The sequence below is a fragment of the Manis pentadactyla genome, chromosome 14, assembly GCF_030020395.1.
Source record: "Manis pentadactyla isolate mManPen7 chromosome 14, mManPen7.hap1, whole genome shotgun sequence".
Classification (NCBI taxonomy): domain Eukaryota; kingdom Metazoa; phylum Chordata; class Mammalia; order Pholidota; family Manidae; genus Manis; species Manis pentadactyla.
Window position 1 is genome coordinate 89,274,132 of NC_080032.1, and position 22,439 is coordinate 89,296,570.

Consider the following 22,439-nt stretch of genomic DNA (forward strand, 5'->3'; position numbering starts at 1 on the left):
TAAAAAGAATAAAATACTTTGGAATAAATTTAACCAAGGAGGTAAAAGACTTGTAGTCTGAAAACTACAAGACACTGATGAAAGAACTGGAAGAGGAAATAAAAAAATGGAAAGATTCTCCACGCTCATGGATTGGAAGAACATTACTGAAATGTCCATACTGCCCAAAGGACTCCGCAGATTAAATGCAATCCTTACCAAAATACCAGTCATACCGTGCACAGAACCAGAATAAATAATTCCAAAATTTGTATGGAAACACAAAATACCCCCAAATGGCCAAACCTGAGAAAGAACAAAGCTGGAGGCACCACGGTCCTGATTTCAGACTGTGCTTCAAACCTACAGTGATCACGGCAGCACGGCACCGGCGCCGAACACCGACACAGATCTGTGGGACGAAACAGGGACTCCAGAAACAAACCCGCACTTACATGGTCGATTAATCTACAGCAAAAGAGGCAGGAATATACAATGGGGAAGACAGTCTCTTCAATGTATATGGTGCTGGGAAAACTGGACAGCCCTACATGGTAAGCATGGAACTGGACCACTTACACCACACACAAAAATAAACTTGAAATGGATTAAAGATCTAAATGTAAGGTCTGAAACCATAACACTCCCAGAAGAAAAACACTGTCAGTCATTTAACTCTTAGACATTAACCTTAGCAATATTTTTTTTGGATTTGTCTCCTCAGGCAAGGGAAACAAAAGCATAAATAAACAAGTGGGATGACATAAAACCAAAAGGCTTTTGCACAGTGAAATAAACCATCAACAAAGAAAAAGGAAACCTACTGAATGGGAGAAGATATTTGCGAATAATATATCTGAGAAGAGACTAATATCCAAAATATATAAAGACTCATACAACTCAACACTCAACACCAAAAACAAATAATCTGATTAAAAACTGGGCAGAGGACCTGAATACACATTTCTCTAAGAAGACGACATACTTGCAACCAGCAGACACATGAAAAGACAATGCCAGGAAAATGCAAACCAAAACCCCAATGAGATACAACCTTACACCAGTCAGAATAACTAATATCAACAAAACAAGAAACAACAAGTATTGGTGAGGATGTGGAGAAAAGGGAAACCTGGTACACTGTTGGTGGGAATGTAAATTGGTGCAGCCACTATGGAAACAGTATGGAGGTTCCTCAAAAAATTAAAAACAGAAATACCATCTGACCTAGTAATTCCATCTCTGGGTATTTAATTGAGGAAAAAAGAAAACACTAATTTAAAAAGATATAAGCACACCTATGTTTATTGCAGCATTATTTACAATAGCCAAAAGTGTAATAATTATTTTAAGGATACAGTACATAATACATACAGCATATACAACTGTTAAAAATTACCAAAGAAAAAGAAAGATAACCCCAAATTCCCAATTTTGTAGGGGTGGAGGAGTAGGGGGAGACAAATTATTTTTTAAAAAGAAATCAGCCCAAGTAAGGAAATGGGAATAAATAAACATCAGGGCATCAATATAAAATACAAACAGCATCTAACACACACTGCGTCCATAAATGCACTCGCATTAATTCACTTAACAATACCACATGAGATAGGTACCACCATATAATCCCATTCCACAGATGAGCAATCGATAACATACAGAGACACTACAGAGCTCATAAACACAGTTGATCATTGATAGAGAGGAAATGCAAACCAATGAACAAAACTAAATAGTCATTTATTGTAATGAAGATGAAGGGTTTAAATTTACTTATTAAAACAAAAGTTTTATAAAATTGTGTTAAATAAATAACATTTAGGATTTGGCTCCTGGAAATTTGACTCCAGAGGCTGTGATTTGAATCTCTAAAAGATACTGTTTGACAATGAAGGTTAAAAGAAAAATATGAAGAGGACCATAGTTTAAGAACAATATTATTAATACAGATCTCAAGTGTTTAATCACTGCAGCCAATAAAAGAATGTTCTATAGAACTCCGTCAAAATAACTGAATTTAGAAGAAAACTCATTTTATACTTCAACACATAACAGCATGAATAAATCTTGTCAATAAAGTTAAAAGAAATGAAGCATTTTTACATAGTTTATAAACTGAGATAAAAATATATACCTTTTACCAATACATGTGGATGCATAACTACCTATAAAGCAAAGAGATGACAAACATGTGATTTAGAATAATGGTTGCCTCAGGTGAGGGGAAGCAGGTGGACAAAATAGAAGTGAGGGGAGGACATAATTATGTGGTTGTCATCCAAGTCCTACATTTTGTATTGGTTCAGATATTCATGGTGTCTATTATAATATTAAGATATTATATATCTTAGCAAATAGTAATGCATAAATCTAGTTGCTCTCAAAGCTGTAAGGCGGCTCTGTTGCTCAGTACTGCCGGCTATGGCAGTAAAACAATGAAATCTACTGTACGAATATCAGGAAGAAAAATTTTTCATTGTTTTGATTTGATTTTGCAGAGGACTGGTTTTTATAACTAAAAACACAGAAGACACAATTTAAAACTTTTTAAACTAGCAATCTCCAACACAGGAATAATTGAATAATAGAATGTTTCTCAGCTGTTAAAAAAAAAAAAAAAAGAATTAGGTCTATGTTTGATATGGAAGACTGATATGTTTTGAAGTTAAAAATGAGGGGCAGAGTAGTACATATAGTATGACCCTACTTTGTAAAAATGTTTACGAAGCACACAAATACATATTCATAAAAATTTATGTAATCGACCAAAAAGATACAGACATATGTAACTCAAACTTTTAACATTAGCTGTATTGGATAGGGGTGAGTGAAAGGGGGACAGTAAAACTAAAATTCTTTAACATCTGAAGTGCTTCAAATCTTTACAATGAACTTGTTTTATTATTGTAATGTTTTTAAATTACATTTTTAAAAAGATCATCTGTAATTTTTATAGGCTAAACATTTAATCTCATTGCCTTTTTTATATTTATATTTAAGCAGTGTAACAAATGATAAAGTGACCTTTCTAAATACTCTAAATAAATGGCCATTATTCAAAGTTGAGTTGCTGATTCAATTACATATTTGTGCAATGCCTTTAATTTATGTTCCATTGAGTCAAATGCTAAAGTGATGTTTAGTGCCTTATTAATAACAAGTGTATTATGACCCAAAATTAATTTAGAGCAAACCAAACCATCAAATCACAAACATCATGAAATGATAATCTTCCCACTAGGCATAAAATACTTAAAAGTACAGTGACTATAACCTTTATAATATCATAGTGTATTCCAGAATACAACATCTTTTTTATTAAGGTATCATTGATATACAATCTTATGAAGGTTTCACATGAGCAACACTGTGGTTACTACACTGACCCATATTATCAGGTCCCCCCCACACCCCATATTGCAGTCACTGTCCATTAGCATAGTGAGATGCTATAGAGTCACTACTTGTCTTCTCTGGGCTATACTGCCTTCCCTGTGACCCTCCTAGATTTTTAGCAAGAAGATTTTTAAAAGTAATCCAAAACAATGTAAACTACCGAAAAGTTTACTGTTAAACAATAATGCAATTAGAAACCATAATTCTACTTGAATGTCCTACTGGTACCTCATATTCAAAATTAAAAAATTAAATTCATCATTTTCTTCTACTCACAGTTTCCCTATTTCCATTAATTTGAGAAATAACCTCCTAATGTCCTTAAAACTCACACTAAATGTTAAACCACCACGGGGCCCCTCCCACCTTCCTTGACCCTTTCTATCTGGTCACCATGTTTTGCCATTTCTCCTTCAAAACGTTCCTGGTATTTCTCCTGTTAGGAATGATGTCCTTGCCTCTGAACCTACTCAGACCCTCCCCACCTTAGAACATGAGAATCACAATCGCAGAATTAGACACAGCCTCCCAAGTGGTCCCACCATATTCAGCCTCTTTTTCTGTATGTTCAAAAGGATTCGTTTACAGGAACATCCCTTTAATCTCTTCCTTACTGAAGATATTACCATGACTGCACATTGCCCATAAGAGAAAGTCCCAGCCGCTCGCCACCAGCCTACGGCTAAGTCACCACCTGCAGGGTCGCTGATCAGCCAGGACTCTGCGGAGGCGGAGAACACGTGGGGCAACCTGCTCACCTTCCCAAGTGCTCAGGGAATGTTCACGGAAAGGGAAAAGGGTTAGGAGGAAGAAAAGAGGGATAGAAAGCTGGGAGGAATATGGAAGAAAGGAGTATGGTGAGGAACGAGACAGAATAAGGTTCTTCAGGGCAGGGCAGTGCTAGCTGTGATGGACAACAGCCGCAGTCTGAACCTGGGGAAGTTGCCTTTGACTTCCCAGTTACCAAGCTCAACATTCACTCTGCTCTCGGTACACAGGTTAGAACTGAGAATAATGCTCTGTATCTGACCAGATGAAGAAACAAATTTTGTACTTCTGTAATAGCATATAACCTTCTTTCTCTAAAATGGGGACATAAAATTATATGAAGTTTATTTTAGATTGTATCAGCATTTCAAAGCATTTGTTAGATGCCTAACAGGACTCCCGGCTCAAAGAATCAGGTGTGCCGTAAAATACTGATCACATCAGCTGTGTGGAACCCAACAATTTTTCTCATGATTTAAATGTTTGTGGAGCTATTATATGTCCTATGTTGCCATGCTACTGAATTGTATTACTATTACTATTAACAATGACAACACTGTATCAAATACTGGTATACTTCACATCAGTTATTTCCCTTATTACGAAAAACTCAAAGATAGGTACTATTAGCATCTTTATTTTATATGTGAAGAAAATGAGGAAGAGGGAGGCTAGGTAAACTGCCCATAGTAACATAGCTAAATAACATAATTCTGAACATGTTTTTAAAACCAGTAGTATTCCACAACAAAAACTTAATGAGAATCTACCATCCTCTATGATTTGTCGATATTATTAGAGATCTCAACCACCCTTACAGAATTAAGGCACATAGTTTATAACACTTTATATAGTGCTCTATTTCAAAGAGATTCAGAAGCTAACTAGGACCCCACCTGCTGGTAACGAATGTGCAGATGAAGGACAGCTGAAGCCTGAAACACACCCATTACATCCTGGGTGCCTGCTGCTTCCCTGAATCAGTCACTGTTACAGTGCACATTTTAAAACAGACATGTGACACCAGTTACATGAAATTTCAACAGCCACCAACTGAAACAGCAGCATAACAAAGAAATGAATTCAGAGTCCCTCAATGTCAATGACGACATCTGAATTACACAGCACGCGGCTCTTCCAAAGGTCATATGTGGTGATACATGTAGAATGTTAAGAATTTAGTTACCAGGGTCATAATGGAAAATGCTGCCTCCCACAAAACTAAAAGGGGAACTAGCTAGTCATGATTATGAATACAGGGGGTCTAGTCCTCCCTGCATTACAGAGTCAGAGCTGAGCCAAGATTTGGATATAAAGGCATTTAGCTCTACTCTGCACAGTCTTCACACACATCCAGTACTGCCCTTTCACCCTAGTGGCCCTGAAAGAAAGAGAGGGAATGGACACCCCCAATTACTCCTATTAATCCTACACCCAGTAAGAAATTCTCCTTCCTTTCCTATGTGTGCTGATAGGGACGAAGAGCACACAGGCCAAGTGTTTGTGTAAATACCCTTCTTCTACTTCACAAGAGGCCAACCCCTGGGGCTTGCTCTGAAGACGCATCAGACAGATTTCCCTAACAAGCTGAATCAAGGATTCATGCACAGTTCAGGAGTTGAAAACAGGCACACCTTCATAACTCTAAACCTTTTAGATGTTTTTAGTGGAAAGGACCATGCCCTGGCTGTCTCTGTCCATCTTTGGCATCCCAAGTTCACACATGAAGGGCACAGAAGAACTGGAGCCCTCTGCATTTCACAAAGTGCTTTTCCACCTCCTCAAATTCCACCCACTATCAGAAATTCTAAACAAAGTGAGACGAAGCCAAGCCAAGTGTCCCAAACATCAGTAGACTAAGACTAGACAACTCTACATGCTTAATGTGATATTCCAACCTCCCTCCTTCTTGAAAAGTTACTTTATACCCTAGCCCCTCAACATGCAAATGAAATGTTACATTTCATTCTTTAGAAAGAATTATTCAGGAGCCATGTGGAACACTGGTATCCTGTAAGCTTATCCCACATGTGTTTGGCTGAAGCTGGAATACAGAGCAGGCATTAAAACTGACAGCAAGACAGAATTCTACTATATCATCTTATATTCCTATTTTCAGACGGGCTGTTGTGACAATCCATTTCCAAACCGTATCCACTTACTGTAAGATGATAACATAACTCTCTTTTTCAAACTTTTACATGAGTTTCTCTTGAGCTAGAAGATTTCCCACATTATCTGACAATCAGCCTCACGTATGTGGAACTATTTCAGAGATGCCTTGAGGTAATTTTAAGTAGTAAGTGTTCTAAAATGCCTCCCCAAATGAAAAGCGAGTTCATGTATTATAACCTGTTTGTTTTTATACCAATACAAGTAAGTATAATACTATTTACCTGTACTTACTTAACAAAACATTAGTATGAGCATTTTCCATTATGTTATTAGCTGAAGTTTATCTTGAATATTTTTGGAAAATAAAATTATAACTCAAAAAATACAAAATGTAATCAAAGCTTATATTTTAATGATTCTTTGATGCTACTTTATTATGATTTATTCTTCATGGTTCTAATTCTTGTGACAGCTTTTTACTGAAAACAATCGAATTTTCCTATGAAATGTTCCTCTCACCTTTAATATTTCCCACTGCTGAGTTATCCCAAGCCCAGACGCCCCTACCAGCCGGCCAGCCCCTATTACTGCCTACCTGACCTGCGTCCGTTGGATGTCTAGCTGACATGTCAAACTCAAAATGCCTAAAGCTTAACTCCTGATTCTCCCTCCTAAATCTGTGGTTCTCACAGACTTCCCCATCTCAGTAAATGACAACTCCATTCTTCAACTTGCTCAGGCAAAAAAAAAAAACAACACTTTGAATCATCTGTGTCAACTCTGACTCCAAGCCTCAACCCCACCACCCGCACCTGTCACTCGACCACCAGAACGTACACGGTCTCTGTCCACTGCTCACTGGCTTCATCGTTACCACCCTAACTCAAGGCCGCCTCATTTCTCATTATGGGTATTTCAGCATCCTCCTAACTTTCCTTGCTTCTGCCCTTGATTTGCTAGTCTTCGCTCCATATAACAATCTGAATGATCCCTTAAAAACATAAGCTGATCACGTCATTCCTTTGCCCAAAAATCCTACAGCGGCTTCCAGTGTTAGAGTTGTAGAGCATCCTACGTGTTGAGGTGGACTCCCCTGAGCCTGGAGCAGCTTAAACGTCCAGTCTCCCCTTGTGAAGTCCTCTTCCAAGGCCTCGGAAGGAATCCTGGATATCCTGCACTCATAATCTTTGCATTAGTTTTCTTAACGCCCTCCCCCGAAGTTGTTCGACCTTCAGGCCCTACCGCCCGCACCCGCCCCTAACCACGGGAACCAGCCCCCCAGCACTCTGACTTCACCCCTGCCTCTCCCCTCCCTGCGTTCCCACCATGCAGGCTGGTCGTGGGGCACGTTAACCAGGCCCCGGAGCCTGGGAGCTTCCGTGAGGGAGGCACTAGGCTCGTCATACATGACTAAGCAAGGCCACACTGGGGCAAGGGTCACGCCCCGCCCTCCAAAGACATCAACGTGTCCCCAGAGTCCCTCCCAGTTTTCTTCATTTACGCAGACGCCCAGCCCCGGCCCAGAGCACGGAGCAGGTGAGAGCCCAGCACGCCATGCCCACCACCACAATCTCCTGCTTTCCCTCTCTTCTCCTGGCCCAGCAGGAGGCGGGAAACAGAAAGGGAAGGTTTTTTATTTATCCTACACCACAAATTTTCTCTCTCCAGCTAAATGCTATGAGCAGTCCTCAGGGCTAGTGGATACACTAAAGCAAGATAAAATCAGACATTTCTTTCATTTTCTTGCTGCATGATCAGATTTTGTTTTAGCTTGGCTTTTCTAGGTGCACTCCTCCTTGCCCCCCCCAAAAAAAAATGGGGGATGGTCACCAGATAATCCCAATCTTCTGGAATATATGCAAAATCATTGAATACCAACCACAGCAGAAAAGAACTCAGTTAATGTAACAGAGTTTTCAGTTAAAATTATCACTGGTTTTCTTTCATCATAGCCTGTATCTTAATTACTAAAATCTCAGGCCTCTATCCATTCCATGTCTTTCAGCACAAATAAAGTTTAGCTGTGAATCTATTAATGCCTGTCATAGTCCCTGGCACTCCCCGCTTCTCGCCAGGTGTCAGCAGCTCCTTCTGCGGTGCTCAGGGGTGCCTGGAACATTTCTCCAGCACGATCACGAGCGCCCGGCCTTCACGCACACCCTCGTCTTGCCCACCCATTGTCACTCATCTAGCTGCTTGCAGTCCCAGTTTCTCCCCAGGCAGACCCCCACCAGCGTGTAATCTACAGCCCCAGTCACACTGGCCAGACTCCGTGAGCAGCATGCGCCCGGCCAGTTAGAGCTCTGCCTCCAGGAACGACGACTGGTTCAGGCCAAACAAAATGACTGGATCCTATACCAGGACCTTAGTTTGAATTCCTGGGGGAGAGGACTCCCAGTGCCCACTGCTGAGTTACAGCCCAGTCCCCTGGATGAGTCTTACACAGGGTCCGTGAACCACCCTGCGGACCTCTGCACCAGCACACCACACGGTGCCCCACACTCCTTAACCAGGCTCGGCTCCCCGTGTGGGTCAGGCTCCGTCTCATTTCCAGGGGTTTGCACATGCTGTGCTTCCATCTGGACCATTTCTCTCCCTCTCCCTTTCCCCGCTAATCCCCACTCGCCTTGAGTCTCAGATAATGAGTTACCTTCTCAAGCCAGCCTCCTGTGTCTTGCCCATCTGAGCAAGGCCCTCCAATGGGGCCCCAAGAACCTCTGGTAGGAGCTTCGCCATACAAGGCTGCCCGGCACAGAGGAGTTACTACTCACAGTTCCTCACTGTTTACATGGCAGTTATTATAGCCATAACACCAGATTAGCTGCTGTGAAGAATGTGAAAAATGAAATAAAATGTAACCTTTTACTTTAAGGAACATAAACACAATCTTAAAACTAACAGGTAGGATAGCAGAGTCATATGACAAAAGTTAAGTACAATGCAAGATAGCATTAATGACCTGCAGAATAAATAGCATGGGCCCTAAGCTATGAAATATTCTATCATCAGAGAATCCAAAACCCACATTATTCGTCTTGTAAAATTATGAGCAGGTATATAATAACCACAGAAGGATAATGCTAATTATAAAATAAATGAATAGCAATTTTTAGCAAAGCAAAAGTAAGAAAGCACAATTAGTAAAAGAGCTAAAAACTACATTCCATTCACATTTTTCTCCATAAATGAAGAGTGCCTTAAGCATTTCCATCACCTTATATTTAAAGCAAAGGATTTTTTTTTAATTTAATGAGACATCACTGTGGAAGGAAAAGATTAAGGAAAAATTTGTTAAAGGATAAGTGACTAAGGACATGAAATGAGCCGCAGGGAACACAAGCCGTAGATCACTGAGGAATGAGCGCTATTATAAGGGAAAATGGAGGTGCATTCAATTCTAGCAGTGGAGGCTTACATTGCTGCCAAGTAAAAATGCCTCGGAACTTTACCAAGACATAAAGTGACTAAAAATCCTATAGAGGAATTTCAAATGGCAAGCAGACCTCTGAAACCAAAGAGAGAAAGTTCTCAATGGAGTAAGACAGAGGGACACACACATGGTGTATCTCAAATTGAGGTTAACAGTCTCAGTCCCTCAACAGACCTGATGAACTCCTTAACATGAATCAGTTCACATATGCAGAAAAAAGACATTAGAATTCCTCGCAACAAATGAGAAGATCTAATTTTTATGAATAGTCGGAGTCAGTCAAATCATAACAGAATCATGAAAATTAGTTTGGCACCATTACATTCAAGAGCCTGGCATAGCTTACTCTTCAGTTAGGGGTTGTAACTATGATAGCTTCTCATAACTTAATATTCTTAATTCTCTCCTATTCATTTCCAAGGTAGCACAGAGAAAACATCAAGGGAAAAAAACCTTGGCTTCAAACTGGAAAAGAATGAATTATTTCTACCCACAAAACATGCTGCAGTCTAGCAATGTAGTATGAAACACAGAGTCCTTGTGTAAAGGAAGGTTTAGATGGACCTCGTTCTTAGCAGTAGACAGGTCATCTTTCCACAAGGACTGTTGTGGCCACACCTAAAGTGTAAGGGACTGAAGTCACCTTCGTGTTATGTTTTCAAAATGCACCTGATTGGATGAACAGACCCTCTGGTTCCCAGCACATGATGTCCTTTCTCATTTGCCCATTTCACCTCTTCACAGTGATGGGGAATCAACCTCATGGAAATAAAACTAGAGGATATAAGACCTCACAGACATCAAAACAGGACATCAAAACTGTGTGTCATTGCCACAGGCGGGATGACACGAACCCAGCAGCAGAAGGCAGACCGACTCTTCTCCTTGGGATGAACGATGAAACTCACGTGTGCGTCCTGTCACGGGAAGCAGCACACCAACCAAAGTGGGCCACCTAGTGAGGAGCCTGTGTGGGGGACTAACAACAGCCAGGTTTGAGCCCCTCACAGAACACGTCGTAAGCTGAGGGTGACGGCAGCTCAGAGTCACTCTGAGCATCAGCGAGACGGGACTGTGGGTGTGGATTTGACTTTGAAAATTACAGAGCTCATGACGTGAGGTGGTTCTGCTCCACAGGATTCACAGAAGCTGCACCCATTTGTTTTCTTTGAAGCCATAAAAATGAAACCCTTTATGCTCATATTAAAAGCATAGGAAAGGCATCTATTGTGTCAATAGATTTAAAACACGGCTTTAGACACAGTGAGAACCACTCCAGAATAGCCCTCTTAGAAGAGGAAAGGCTAAGAAGTGCATTTCCAGGGAAAACCTTCCAAGGCCTGCACATCCTAATGCCCCAGAGCAGGTGGCATAGCACTGTGTGAAACTACAGGTCATGGACACCTACCATCACACAAATCCCTCCCAATCCCACTCTCCTTGGATTTTGGACTTTGGTGACTGACGGTGCCTTTTCGCCTCCTTCACAGAATGACATACAATGATACAGTGAACATCCATGTACATATGTGGACTCGACTCTTAATACAATTTATAGGCAACATGCAAGGATTTTACAAGCAATCGATTTGTACTTTATAGAAAACAATGATTCCTAGATTCTAATCTATTCTAAATCTTTAGTCTGAATTTTATAGGAAAAAATGGAAGCGTACCTCTCATATTGTTAGAAATGTAAACTGATAAAAAAAACAATGTGGAATTCTCTAGAACCTATGTGTATACACTATACAAACTCAAACACAGAAGATGGGGACAAGAACACTCACAGAAGCATTGTTTATAATAGCATAAAAACTACAAATAGCCCAGGAGCTCATCAACAGAAAAATGGATATATGAACTATGACATTCTCCAGTCCAGCAACAAAAATGAACTGTCACTACGTGCATCATCGTAGACGAACTTCAAACAGTGCTGAGCAAAAAAGTCAAAACTATATGTTTCCTTTATATAAAGTTAAAAGCAATGCAAAATCAAGCAATGTATTATTGTTACCTTAGTTCAGTTTTTTCAATTACCTAAAATTCTGCTGAGAATAAAAATCATACTAGTGTGTCTAACAGGTTGAAGCAAAAATTTTCTGTGATTATTTGCTACAAAACTCATACTAAATATTTGTCTTGATTTCCACCTATAAAATTGCCTACAGATAGTAGATGGTTTCTAATGGACTCTTACAGGTCAAGAAAATTCATTTAAAATATATTTAAGGAAAATATATAAAGTCTAACCTAGGAAAAGATTAAATAGTATCACATTCCACCAGAGTTTTTAGTTCATATTTTACCTGAAACCTCACAAGGCTTGTGAGATTGCAGAAAACAGCTCCTCTTTAATTCCCGTCTGTATATAAGATGTGGCTTGCTGGAATCATCTTCATGCTCACTCCCGTCCACCTTCATCAGGGGCTCTAGGAAATAGTCACCATCATGGGCTTTAAATGTTCCCATCTGAAAATAAAATAAAAGTTAACTTTTTCCATCACGGAGAAGAGAAAGCATACTGTGCCACAGGTTAAAATGGACACGTAAAAGACAGGAGTCCGTTCACTAGCCATCACCAGCTGAACTTGATGTTTCCTTTCCGTGGCTCACTTCTCTCTCTACTCTTCCTCATAAAGTCAGATCAGATAATATTCCAACAGGCAGATCAAGATCACAGGCATTCCAGGCACTGGCAACAGCATCAAAATGGCAAAAAAATATAGCACATTCTAGAAAATAAGAAAGCCTGTCAGCCTTGGTGTACGTAAGGTAGTAGTAGTAAGACATGAGAGTTGAAAGGTAGGGTGGGGCCAAATAAGACATCTTGAAATGTGATGCTAGCAATTTAGAATTTGTAAGCAATGGGGAGCCTTTGAAGAATTTTCACATAGACCTGCCTTGTAAATTCCAGAATCTAATATCCAAGTTGCTTTTTGACATTTCCATTTAGGTAACTAGTCACATTCCCAACTTTAACATGTCCAAAGCCAAACTCTTGATTTTTGGTCCAAATCTGCTGTTTCTTTGATGCTCCTTGTTTCAGTAAACAGTGACATTATTCAGATTGCCCAGGCCAAAAAACCTTAGAAATCAAGAATAGATATATCGTATCCCACATTCAAGTGACATGCAAATCTTGATTGTTCAACCTTCGAGGTGTAACCAAAATCCAACCACTTTTCCCAAATTCTACTACATCCAAGATCTAACATTCTCTCCATCATAAAGTAAGTCAATAGTCTGCTATAGTCTAGTCTCTACAGAGGAGGTGTAATAATTTATCTGAAGTCTAGATCATGTTGTTCTCAAAAGAATAAAATAAAATAAAAACTACTACAACTTCTCACATCACTCTGTAAAATCAAAGTCCTTACAATGGTCCACGGGATGCACCCCTTTCCCGCCACACCCAACTCCATGCGCACGAGGACCAGCACAGTTCCCTTCACCTTCCCCCCACCTAGCTCGGCTCAGGCGAGCGCCCACGTGCCCGGTGTCCTGGCGGCTCCTCAGACACGGCGGGCACCATCCCGGCCTCAGGGCCTTTGCATTCACTAGGACTCCCGCCCCAAGCCCGTCTCCCTGCTGGCTGCCCCCACTTCTTTCAGGTCTCTGCTCAACATTTATCAGCCCATATAAACTGGCACCCGGCGTCTTAGCTCTATCCCCTTTATCCAGTTTCATTTTTCCTCACTGCACCTCACTGCCTGATACAGTTTTATTCATATTCGTCACTTGTCTGATACCGTCCACTATCATGCAAGCTCTGTGAGCAGAGCCTGGCCCCACATGCTGCGCAAGCCTGCCGCGTAGTGATGTTGGATAACATACAAAATAAATGAGAGTATAAGGTATGACACTGACTCCAGGAACGTCGTGTGTAGCAAAAATGGAAGGAAGTGTGTAGCAAAAATGGGAGGGAGGGAGGGAGGGAGGGAGGGAATACATACATCCGTGCATACTAGTAGTTACTAGAGGCTCTAACTCCGACGAGAGGTAACAAGGCCTGACACACAGTGATGGGGGTAGGATGGTGGATGAAAAAGATCACAAGATGCCAATGCCTGAGAAAAGCACAGAAACAGATGTGGGAATGATTTTTTTATGAGAGATACAATTTTCTGGGAAAATAGAGTATGTGGGAGAGATGGCTTATGATAGATATAATTTTCTGAGAAAATATAGTAATTTACCAAAATGACTCCAGAAATGTTAAAAATTCAAACAGAACCCTTTTCTACTTAACAACTGAAAAAGATGGTAATTACATCACAAAATCTCCTGGCCTTGCTTTCAGAGGAACTGCACCAAACCTTGAAAGAGAAGATAATTTCACTGTTTTTGAACTGTTTCAAAATATTTTTTAGAACATCAAACAATGATTGAAGTAGAACTCTGACAGAATCAAACAAACGTTTGAGCTGCTGTCCTTTTCTTGCCACTTGTTCCTGTCGTCGCCTTGCTTGGTTAATGGTCACGGGCTCACTCAGTCAGTCAGTCCTGAGAGCCCCTTGGATCCAGAATTCAGCTGGGTCTCCTGCAAGGTCGTTCAGCGTCAGCACTGTTGACGTTCTGATAATTCTTTGCTGGTGAGGTCATTCTGGGTGTTGCAGGGTGTTCAGTTCCATCTGGGGCCTCTATCCACCAGATGCCATGAGCTTCCCCCAAGCCCCCAAAATGTCTCCAGACATTGCCCAAAGCCCCCAGGGTGGGGTCCACAGTGGATCAGACACCTGTTCTCCTTCATGCAGTAACCGTGATATTGTGATATTTCTAGCAGCTCTTATTTCCATGGAAAAAGTGGGCCTGCTAAAAAAGCTAAAGACGGGAAATGTGATAGTATCGTGGTAAGAGATACAAATAGACACGAGGTAGCTTGTGACGTATCTAAATGCACTTGTAGCACCACTTTCAATAATGTCACTTTTCCCAAGTAATACTGAAAATACACCTTGGAAAGTTTTTTGTACTCCTTTTGGATCAAAACCTGATATGAGGTACTTGCACTACGATGTTCCATGGGTCCCACCTGTACTTCCATGTGGGTGAACACAGCTGAGCCCATCAGTACCTCCTTTCAGGTGTGCTGGAACTCTCTAGCCTGCTAAGAATATGGCCTTGACAACTCAAAGGAATTTTTTTCAACACAATCTTATGCTTCAAAATACTAAGCTCAAGAAAAAAAGAGTTTGTCCTGAAAGTGATTTCCCTGGGTTCATCAATGAAGGACTTAGAAATATTTTACTTCCATCAACTTTTCTATAATCCACCCCACTGCAGAGGACTTTCTGTCCAAATAACAAAAAATAGTAGATCTTTGCCTAAAGCCTCCTATAAAGAAGCAATCTTTTTTTTTTTTTAACTTAGGAAGAACCCTGGTAAGGAACTGGAGAGCTTAACAGGTGGTTCATAGAATTATATTTAGGTCATGCCATATATTTAGCAACGTGCTTATCTGCAGAGGGGCACTGCAATTTGATTCATGAGAAATGCCAATCAAATTCCAAACACCTTCTTCTGATGACTACGAAAAGCGGGAAAACTAGTCTTCACTTGGGCAAGGGCTTCCCAGTTACTTGGAGCGATGATCTATTTGTCAAGCTGTTTTGATTCAACGGGTTCTAATTTATTCTCAGAGGCCAACATTTTTACATGTTTAGAGGACTTTCATATAATTATTTTTTCAAAATGTTATTTCAGCATTGTGGCATTCGGACATATCTTTTTCTCCATATTCATGGCAAACATAGGTACTGCAGCTATAACCAATAATGTACTCAGATTTCACTAGAGGGTAAAAACAAGATACAAACCATTTTGACTTTCCCCAAGGCACTCACAGTTGTCACACTAGCACTGACCACCAGGGGACCTTCGAGAATGAGGCGGCTCGAACCTGTGTTGAGGGTCTGTGTACAAACAAATGGCTCCCAACTAGTCATAGAATCGAATTTTCATTTCAGGGCTGGATCACTGGTAATTACTACCATGAAGTCTTCAATCTTTAAGCGTAAGTCCCTCGATGAGAATCAGCTGATGCTCTCTGCGATTGGCGCCAGCAAAGGAGCCCTAGGTTTCCTGTCATGGAAACGCGGGCAAGTCGCTTCCTATTTCAGACTCAGCTCCATGACTTATTTAAAAAAAAAAGAAAGAAATCTTATTTCCTGAGAAAGGCAGTGTGCCTTAGTGATGTCAAGAACTATTTTCAAATAGAATATATTTTAAAGTAGGATGAAAAATTCTCCCAATCAAAGCACAAACGTTACAGCCACTCTTTTTACTCCAGGCAAAGTAGAGGTCATGTAATAAGAGATCACAAATATTAACTGAGATTCATTTTTATTTGGGGCTATTCTGTTCAATGCAAAAGGTTCTTTTCCCCAACAGATCCTCATTATAAGACCACTGATTGTGCCTGGAAAACAGCGTATTCTACACAAGCACACACTGAATGAGTCAATGACATGAAGAAAACAGAAGCCTGAAGTAGAAGTCACTGTAGGACCTCTGAAGATGACTCCTTCTCTCTAGCAGCATTTGGCACTCTCGATTCCACAGGACAACTCCAGATTCCGAGTGAGAAGTGAGGAGACAAGACAGAACAAACCCACTGCTGACACCTCACAGAGAGAGAGAGACTGCTCTCTCACCAAGTTCTTGCCCATGCGCATCAAAAACTAATAATAAATAAGACAAAAACTCTGAAGACTTTTTAGCCAAGATTTATGTACCCAGATGACTTGGGTTCAAATAGTGCCAAGCAACGTCACAAGGAGTAGATTCTGTATTTCTCTTTCTTGCAGGCACTGGGGTGTTTTTGAAATTACAGGAACTCACTAGAAGTGGACAGAACTGCCAAAGAGGTGGGTTCTGGGCAGTGGTCTCAGGGCAGCCCCCTCCAACCTCTTAACTAAAATATCTGAAGGCATAAAGCCTTAAGTCATTATACAAATAGAAGTTTAAAACAGCAAGAAACCATTCAGAACTATTTTTTAGATAAATAATGGAAATAGTCATATCATATTATCAAAATATTATCAGTATTGCTTAAAAATATCTGGAGGGACACATGCTATACACCTGCCAGACCATCTGTCATTCATAGAATGTTATAGTTTCTAAAGTTTACTGACAATGATTTTGACATATGGTACTTATTATATAGGCAAATATATCTATTTTTCCATGTTACATCTCCTCATATCTTTCCCTATTTAAAGGTTACAATATATTATAATTTCTTTTTAATAGGGCTGACATTTGGTTTATCAGTAAGGTGAGATTCCAATATTTTTTTTTCCTTGTAAGAGATTTCTTGGCATTCACAAATCTAACATAAATGCCTTTTAGGCTTTGGCCACTGACATAAGAAACTAACTTGAAGCAATTATCAAAACTTGATTCACCATCAGAGGTCAACTAAGGTCTTGATGTTGTCAAAGAAGTCAAGAGCCAGGACTAGAGGGACTTGACTGCTTTTGTTGTGAAATGACCTCTAGGCCCCCAGAATTACCCCAGCATTCCCAAGCATCCCCATCCCCAGAAATTTTCCCCAGAATCGATTTTAGGCGTGGCCAAGGGAGTAGGGCAAGGCCCTCCCCAAGGGCACAGGGGCCATGGTGACCGACATGGGTCTGGTGACTTTCCAGAAAGGTGAATGAAGGCAGATAATCAAGGGACTCGCCTGCTGGGATGGTGGGTCTCTACAACCCCTCCCCTGGAGTCCAGAACTGCTGTAAAGAAGTCAACAGGTCCCCTTCTTCCTGTTGGACTTTAAGGTTATGGTTACTCTCGTGCTGAACATTGAGTTGGAGGACACACGGATAATTTGTCTTTCCATTAGCTGCTAAGCCACAAAGCCACTTCTGGACTTTATGGAGAAGATTGTGTGTTATCCAGAGATCCTGGACTGTGAGCCAGAGACAGTGCATCTGCGGGGTTCTCTCCGTGTAGACACGTTTGATGTGTAGGAAGAGAAGAACAGGGATATCTGGTGACCAGAGGGACAGGTGTGGCAAAAACTGTTTGCTGGTGATCATCAGCTTTCTTCTTCCGGGGCATATCCCTGGCCCGCGTTTTCCGGCCTTTGCAAGTAGGTAGAGCCAGGCAACTGGTTTTTATCAACAGAATGTACCCAGAGGCGGTACCACATTTGGATGGAGGCAGTCAAGAGCCAGGGTGCCTTCTCCAGGCTGTCACTCTGGTAACAAAGCAATGAATAGCTCACAACTATTTTTAATGAATTTTAATACAGTTGTAATAAGGACATTACACCAATATCTAACAGGCTGGTACAGAAGTAACTGATAAGTATTTGAAAAAGAATGACCTACTTATTCCTCTGAGGGTAAGTACAAATCAGCTTAAATATACGACATGGAAAGTAGTAAAGGCAAAACAGGAACAGACCCACAATAAGGGTGCTGTGCAAACCCACATGAATGAAGAAATAAATGGACACAGCCGAGGTATCTGAAAGATTTAGTCTATATAAAGCTTAAAATGTCTAAGTACTTCAACTACAATTGCTAGAGTAAATTTCCTGCATTACGTAACTGAGTAAAGAGGAGCCTGAATACCTGGCACATGAAAAGCTGCCTTCACTCATTTCCATCACGCATGTGTTGGGCATCCATGTACTGTCCCGGGTGCTAGACGAATGCAACTGACATCGCTACCCTTAATCTACAAATGGGACAGAAATGGGGACAAGTAACTACAGCCAATATATAATTCAATTATGTCACAGAGACTCCAGAGGTGGAACAAAAGAGGGCCTGGTCGACTCTGTTTAGAGATCAGGGGATCAGGGTAAAGAAAGGCTCAAGACATATCTGGAAAGATGGCAGGAGTCTATGAGGAAGGACATTCCAGAGAAAGTGGAGAGTAAATTAAATGTGAACAATGATGATGATTGAAGTAAAACTATGACAGAATCAAACAAATGTTTGAGCTGCTGTCTCTTTCTTGCCACGTGTTCCTGTCGTCGCCTTGCTTGGTTAATGGTCACGGGCTCACTCATTCAGTCAGACATGAGAGCCCCTTGGATCCAGAATTCAGCTGGGTCTCCTGCAAGGTCGTTCAGCGTCAGCACTGTTGACGTTCTGATAATTCTTTGCTGGTGAGGTCATTCTGGGTGTTGTGGGGTGTTCAGTCACATCCCTGGCCTCTATCCACCAGATGCCATGAGCTTCCCCCAAGCCCCCAAAATGTCTCCAGACATTGCCCAAAGCCCCCAGGGTGGGGTCCACAGTGGACCAGACCCCTGTTCTCCTTCATGCGGTAACCGTGTTATTTCCGGTGACTCTTCTTCCTTCCCCGTAACAGGTGACACCAGTGGTCCTTTCGGGGGCACTGCCCGACGCCCCTCCCCACCCCCTGCACAGGGCTGCATAAGGGGAGACGCCTCCTAACACTCCAAACCAACCCACCGTCTGCACACAGCTCAGGCCCCCACTCCTGCACACTGCATTCCAGGCTTTAATCTGATTTCCACCTCACCCTTCACCCTTGCCTCTCCATCCACCCTACTTTTCAGCTGCACAGACTCACAAGAAGCCCTTGAATTTTCATATACACATGTTTATTCATCCTTCGATTTCCAGTTGAGAAGCCTTCTCCAGCACAGGCCTCACTGTTCTTAATCATCCATTCTTTAAAGTACACACAGCACTATCTGTGTTCCTTAAACGCATCTAACACACCACTGTCATTGTCTGTGTGCCTGGGGTCACTCCATGGCAGCCCTGAGGATGCTGAGCGTAACTGTCCAACGGCCGCAGCTGCTGGGCTCTGAACACCATCGGAGTGTCTGTGCCTCAAGCGCCAGTCCCAGTCAGTCCCCGAGTGCGGCAAGGATGCTAGGGGTACACTCGTTCTCGGGGCTCACGGGACTCTGCCTCCCAAACTTGGCTTGAGGCGGCTTGTGCTGAACCTCCCTGGACTGCCCGGCAGGTGACGGAGCTGCCAACATTCTCCCCCTCTCTGCTCGCTCCCTCCTTATGTCCTCTAACATACCCACTTCTCCAGAATAAAATCCTTGCACACTTAATCCCATCTTGCCATCTGTTCCTCAGAGTACCTCGACTAACACTAGAATGTTAAAAGTAGAAGAGGAAGAAATTTTCCGTGTTGACTGAGTACTTGACTGAGTACATGACAGTTAATAAAGGTCCTTGTCAATTTTTCCAACAAACAGAAATGACTATAGAATGGCCTATGTAAAGATCTGAGACTGTATTAGTTGGGGCATATAGGAAGTTTAGAAAATAAAAGTTTCTGCAGAATAGACAAAAACCAGTAAAGACCCTTATAGGAAATAACTGTATGGAAACTGTCTCAACAAGTTATCAGAGTAGCTCAGGAATCAGAGCATTAGGGCCTGGCATGTGGTAGAACGGTTCATACAAGAAACTTAAAAAAAGAAAAATACCCAGAGTCACTGCAGGCTGCTCCATGAGGATACTGCACAAGCCAGATGCAATATCTGGCTTCATGACATCTGAAAAGTGTTTCTTTCGACCAAAAAGACTGCATTGCTTCAAATCCCACCAAGAAATAGTGAAGTTAACAGTCTCGGTGGTCAGGTTAGTCCCTGAGGGCCTTTGGCAACAGTGAACCCACCAGGTAATAAGAGAAGAGGGCCAGGAGAGGCCCAGGGATGTTGGGAAGAGCCTCTGTATAATTCCCACACACCATCCTGACTAGTACATGCCAAAATTCCAACTTATTAAATACTGACCCCTCGTTAGACAAGAGTATCACCATGAGGTGATATGATCATGGGAACAAAGTTTAGGATCAGCTATAGGGATGATGAGGATAAATTCTGTGAGAGTCTGGCAATGGACTAAGAACAGGGTGACAAACCGCTCTATTACTTACCAGTAATTTTACAGTTCAGCTCCATTTTCATACCTACTATAGATTTTATGAGAAGAAAATTATAGAGAAGCAAAGGTCCCAAAATCCAAAGTAATATACATGAAACAAGAAAATTTCTGGCAGAGTTAGCATCTTCTGGGTCCTGGGCCCAAAGCATGTAAGAAAGCTAAACACTACCAGTCATGCTTCAGTGACTGAGTGAAGGGAAAGCATGTAAATGCCAAGACTCCTAGAAGTGGGAGCAAAATTAACCATATAGAAATTAAAAGAAAACAGTTCACATGTTGGGAGTTAATGCAACAAATACGCTGGGGTGTCAGTTTTTTAAACATGGTTGTATGTACAGGGATATTTTGAAAGTGTATTTCAATCCCTTCCTCTGAAAGTCCCAGCAGCCGGCAGAGAAAGGAAGGGTGGAGGCTACCCGAGGCGGGACGGTGGGAGGAAAGAAGCCGACTAAGTGGGATGCGAAAGGGCAGGCAGCGGGTTCCAGCAGGAAAGGATGGAGGCGCGCAAGCCGGGTAGGTCACGCGTGCTGCCCGTCACCGGGAGCTAAGGCCCTCGGGGCACAGGCCCGCTGCAGAGTTTGAGGGGACGGCGGGGGGAGTGCTTCGGCATGCCGTGAGAGCCAGGGAAGGAGGCCCACCAGGGTTTCTCACACATACAGACCCCAAAGTAGAGGTGTGGTGGAGTCTGACAAAGCAGGGAACCAAGCCTCCTCGATTTTCAAAAGTCATGGAGGGTTTCAGACCCTTAGAGGGGTCTGGGAAAGTGCTGAGAGCATCACCGCGCCCCCTCACACGGGGGGTACGGCAGCAGGCACTGTGACCCTGTGTCTGAGGGCCGCACAACGCTCCCGCCGGATGAGAAGTGCGATTGGTGTTGCAGCACCAGCGAGAGCCCAGGAGGGGATGGGTCAGTGAGCCCCAAGTGGGCAAAGAGAGGTCACATGTTCTCAGTCCCAAATGCAGCTGCTGGTGCCAGAAAGAGGCCAAGAGCCGAAGGCACAAAGGCCATCAGAGACTAGAGGACCTAGAGGACAGCACCACATCCCACCTTCCTCCCAAGCCATGCAAGGACCTCAGAACACCCCACAGCCTCCCACACGGTCCCTCTTCATCAATGGTCAACGTGGGTTTGAATCCAGCAACATACAAAGGAACGTGCATCAGCAGAAAAAGTGAGGAAGTCACATGCTTATTTCAAAGATTCAGAAAAAGCATTTGATTAAGCAAAACATCCAATAACAACAAAAAGCAAGACTAAAAGGGCAACTAGGAAAAAAAAGAGAATTTCCCTAAGTTCTAAAGACTTGCTCCAAAAGCCTCGAGTAAACCTCAGCCTTAGTGCTTGATGGACTGACTGGTCAAAGCCAGAGCTCCCTGCCATACATGCAGATAAAGATAAACTGGGCAGCAAGCACAGGCAGGGCCAGCAGGTTGGGGCTGACTCCCCAAAGGGTTGTGTTAAGGGTGACCTGCAAACAGCTCAGCTGGCCCAGGTCGTGGGCACAGTAATTTTATCCAGATCGAAAGTCTAATCTGAGGCGACAAAGAATCTATGACAAAGGGACACCAAAACCTACCAGAAGCTTTGCCATTTGATGAAACTGTTATTCTAAAGTTAGTGATAGAGTCAGGGTAGAAATAAAATACACAGTCATAAATATATAGATAACATTTTAGTGTTAACTCAACAGTAAGAACAGATGTCACTAATACCATGAGTAATTCAGACTTAATCGGTACTGATCACACTTAAAGATTTTTAGGTTCTGGTCGTCTTTTGTATTACTAGAAATTTTCTACCTCTACAGTGACTGATATCAACACAGCTTCACAGATAAAAAGAGAAGATA

At 42.0% G+C, this 22,439-nt stretch overlaps 1 protein-coding gene across 3 annotated transcripts in view; it reads right to left on the bottom strand.

The window, feature by feature from the left end:
• ADAMTS20 (ADAM metallopeptidase with thrombospondin type 1 motif 20) overlaps positions 1 to 22,439 on the bottom strand; it is a 118,530-nt gene that overhangs the window by 93,945 nt on the left and 2,146 nt on the right. For all 3 annotated transcript variants that reach the window (XM_057491408.1, XM_036889509.2, XM_036889513.2), the window contains exon 3: positions 12,001 to 12,163. In XM_057491408.1, coding sequence (XP_057347391.1) covers positions 12,001 to 12,163 — 163 coding nt within the window. The remainder of the gene's footprint in view (positions 1 to 12,000; positions 12,164 to 22,439) is intronic.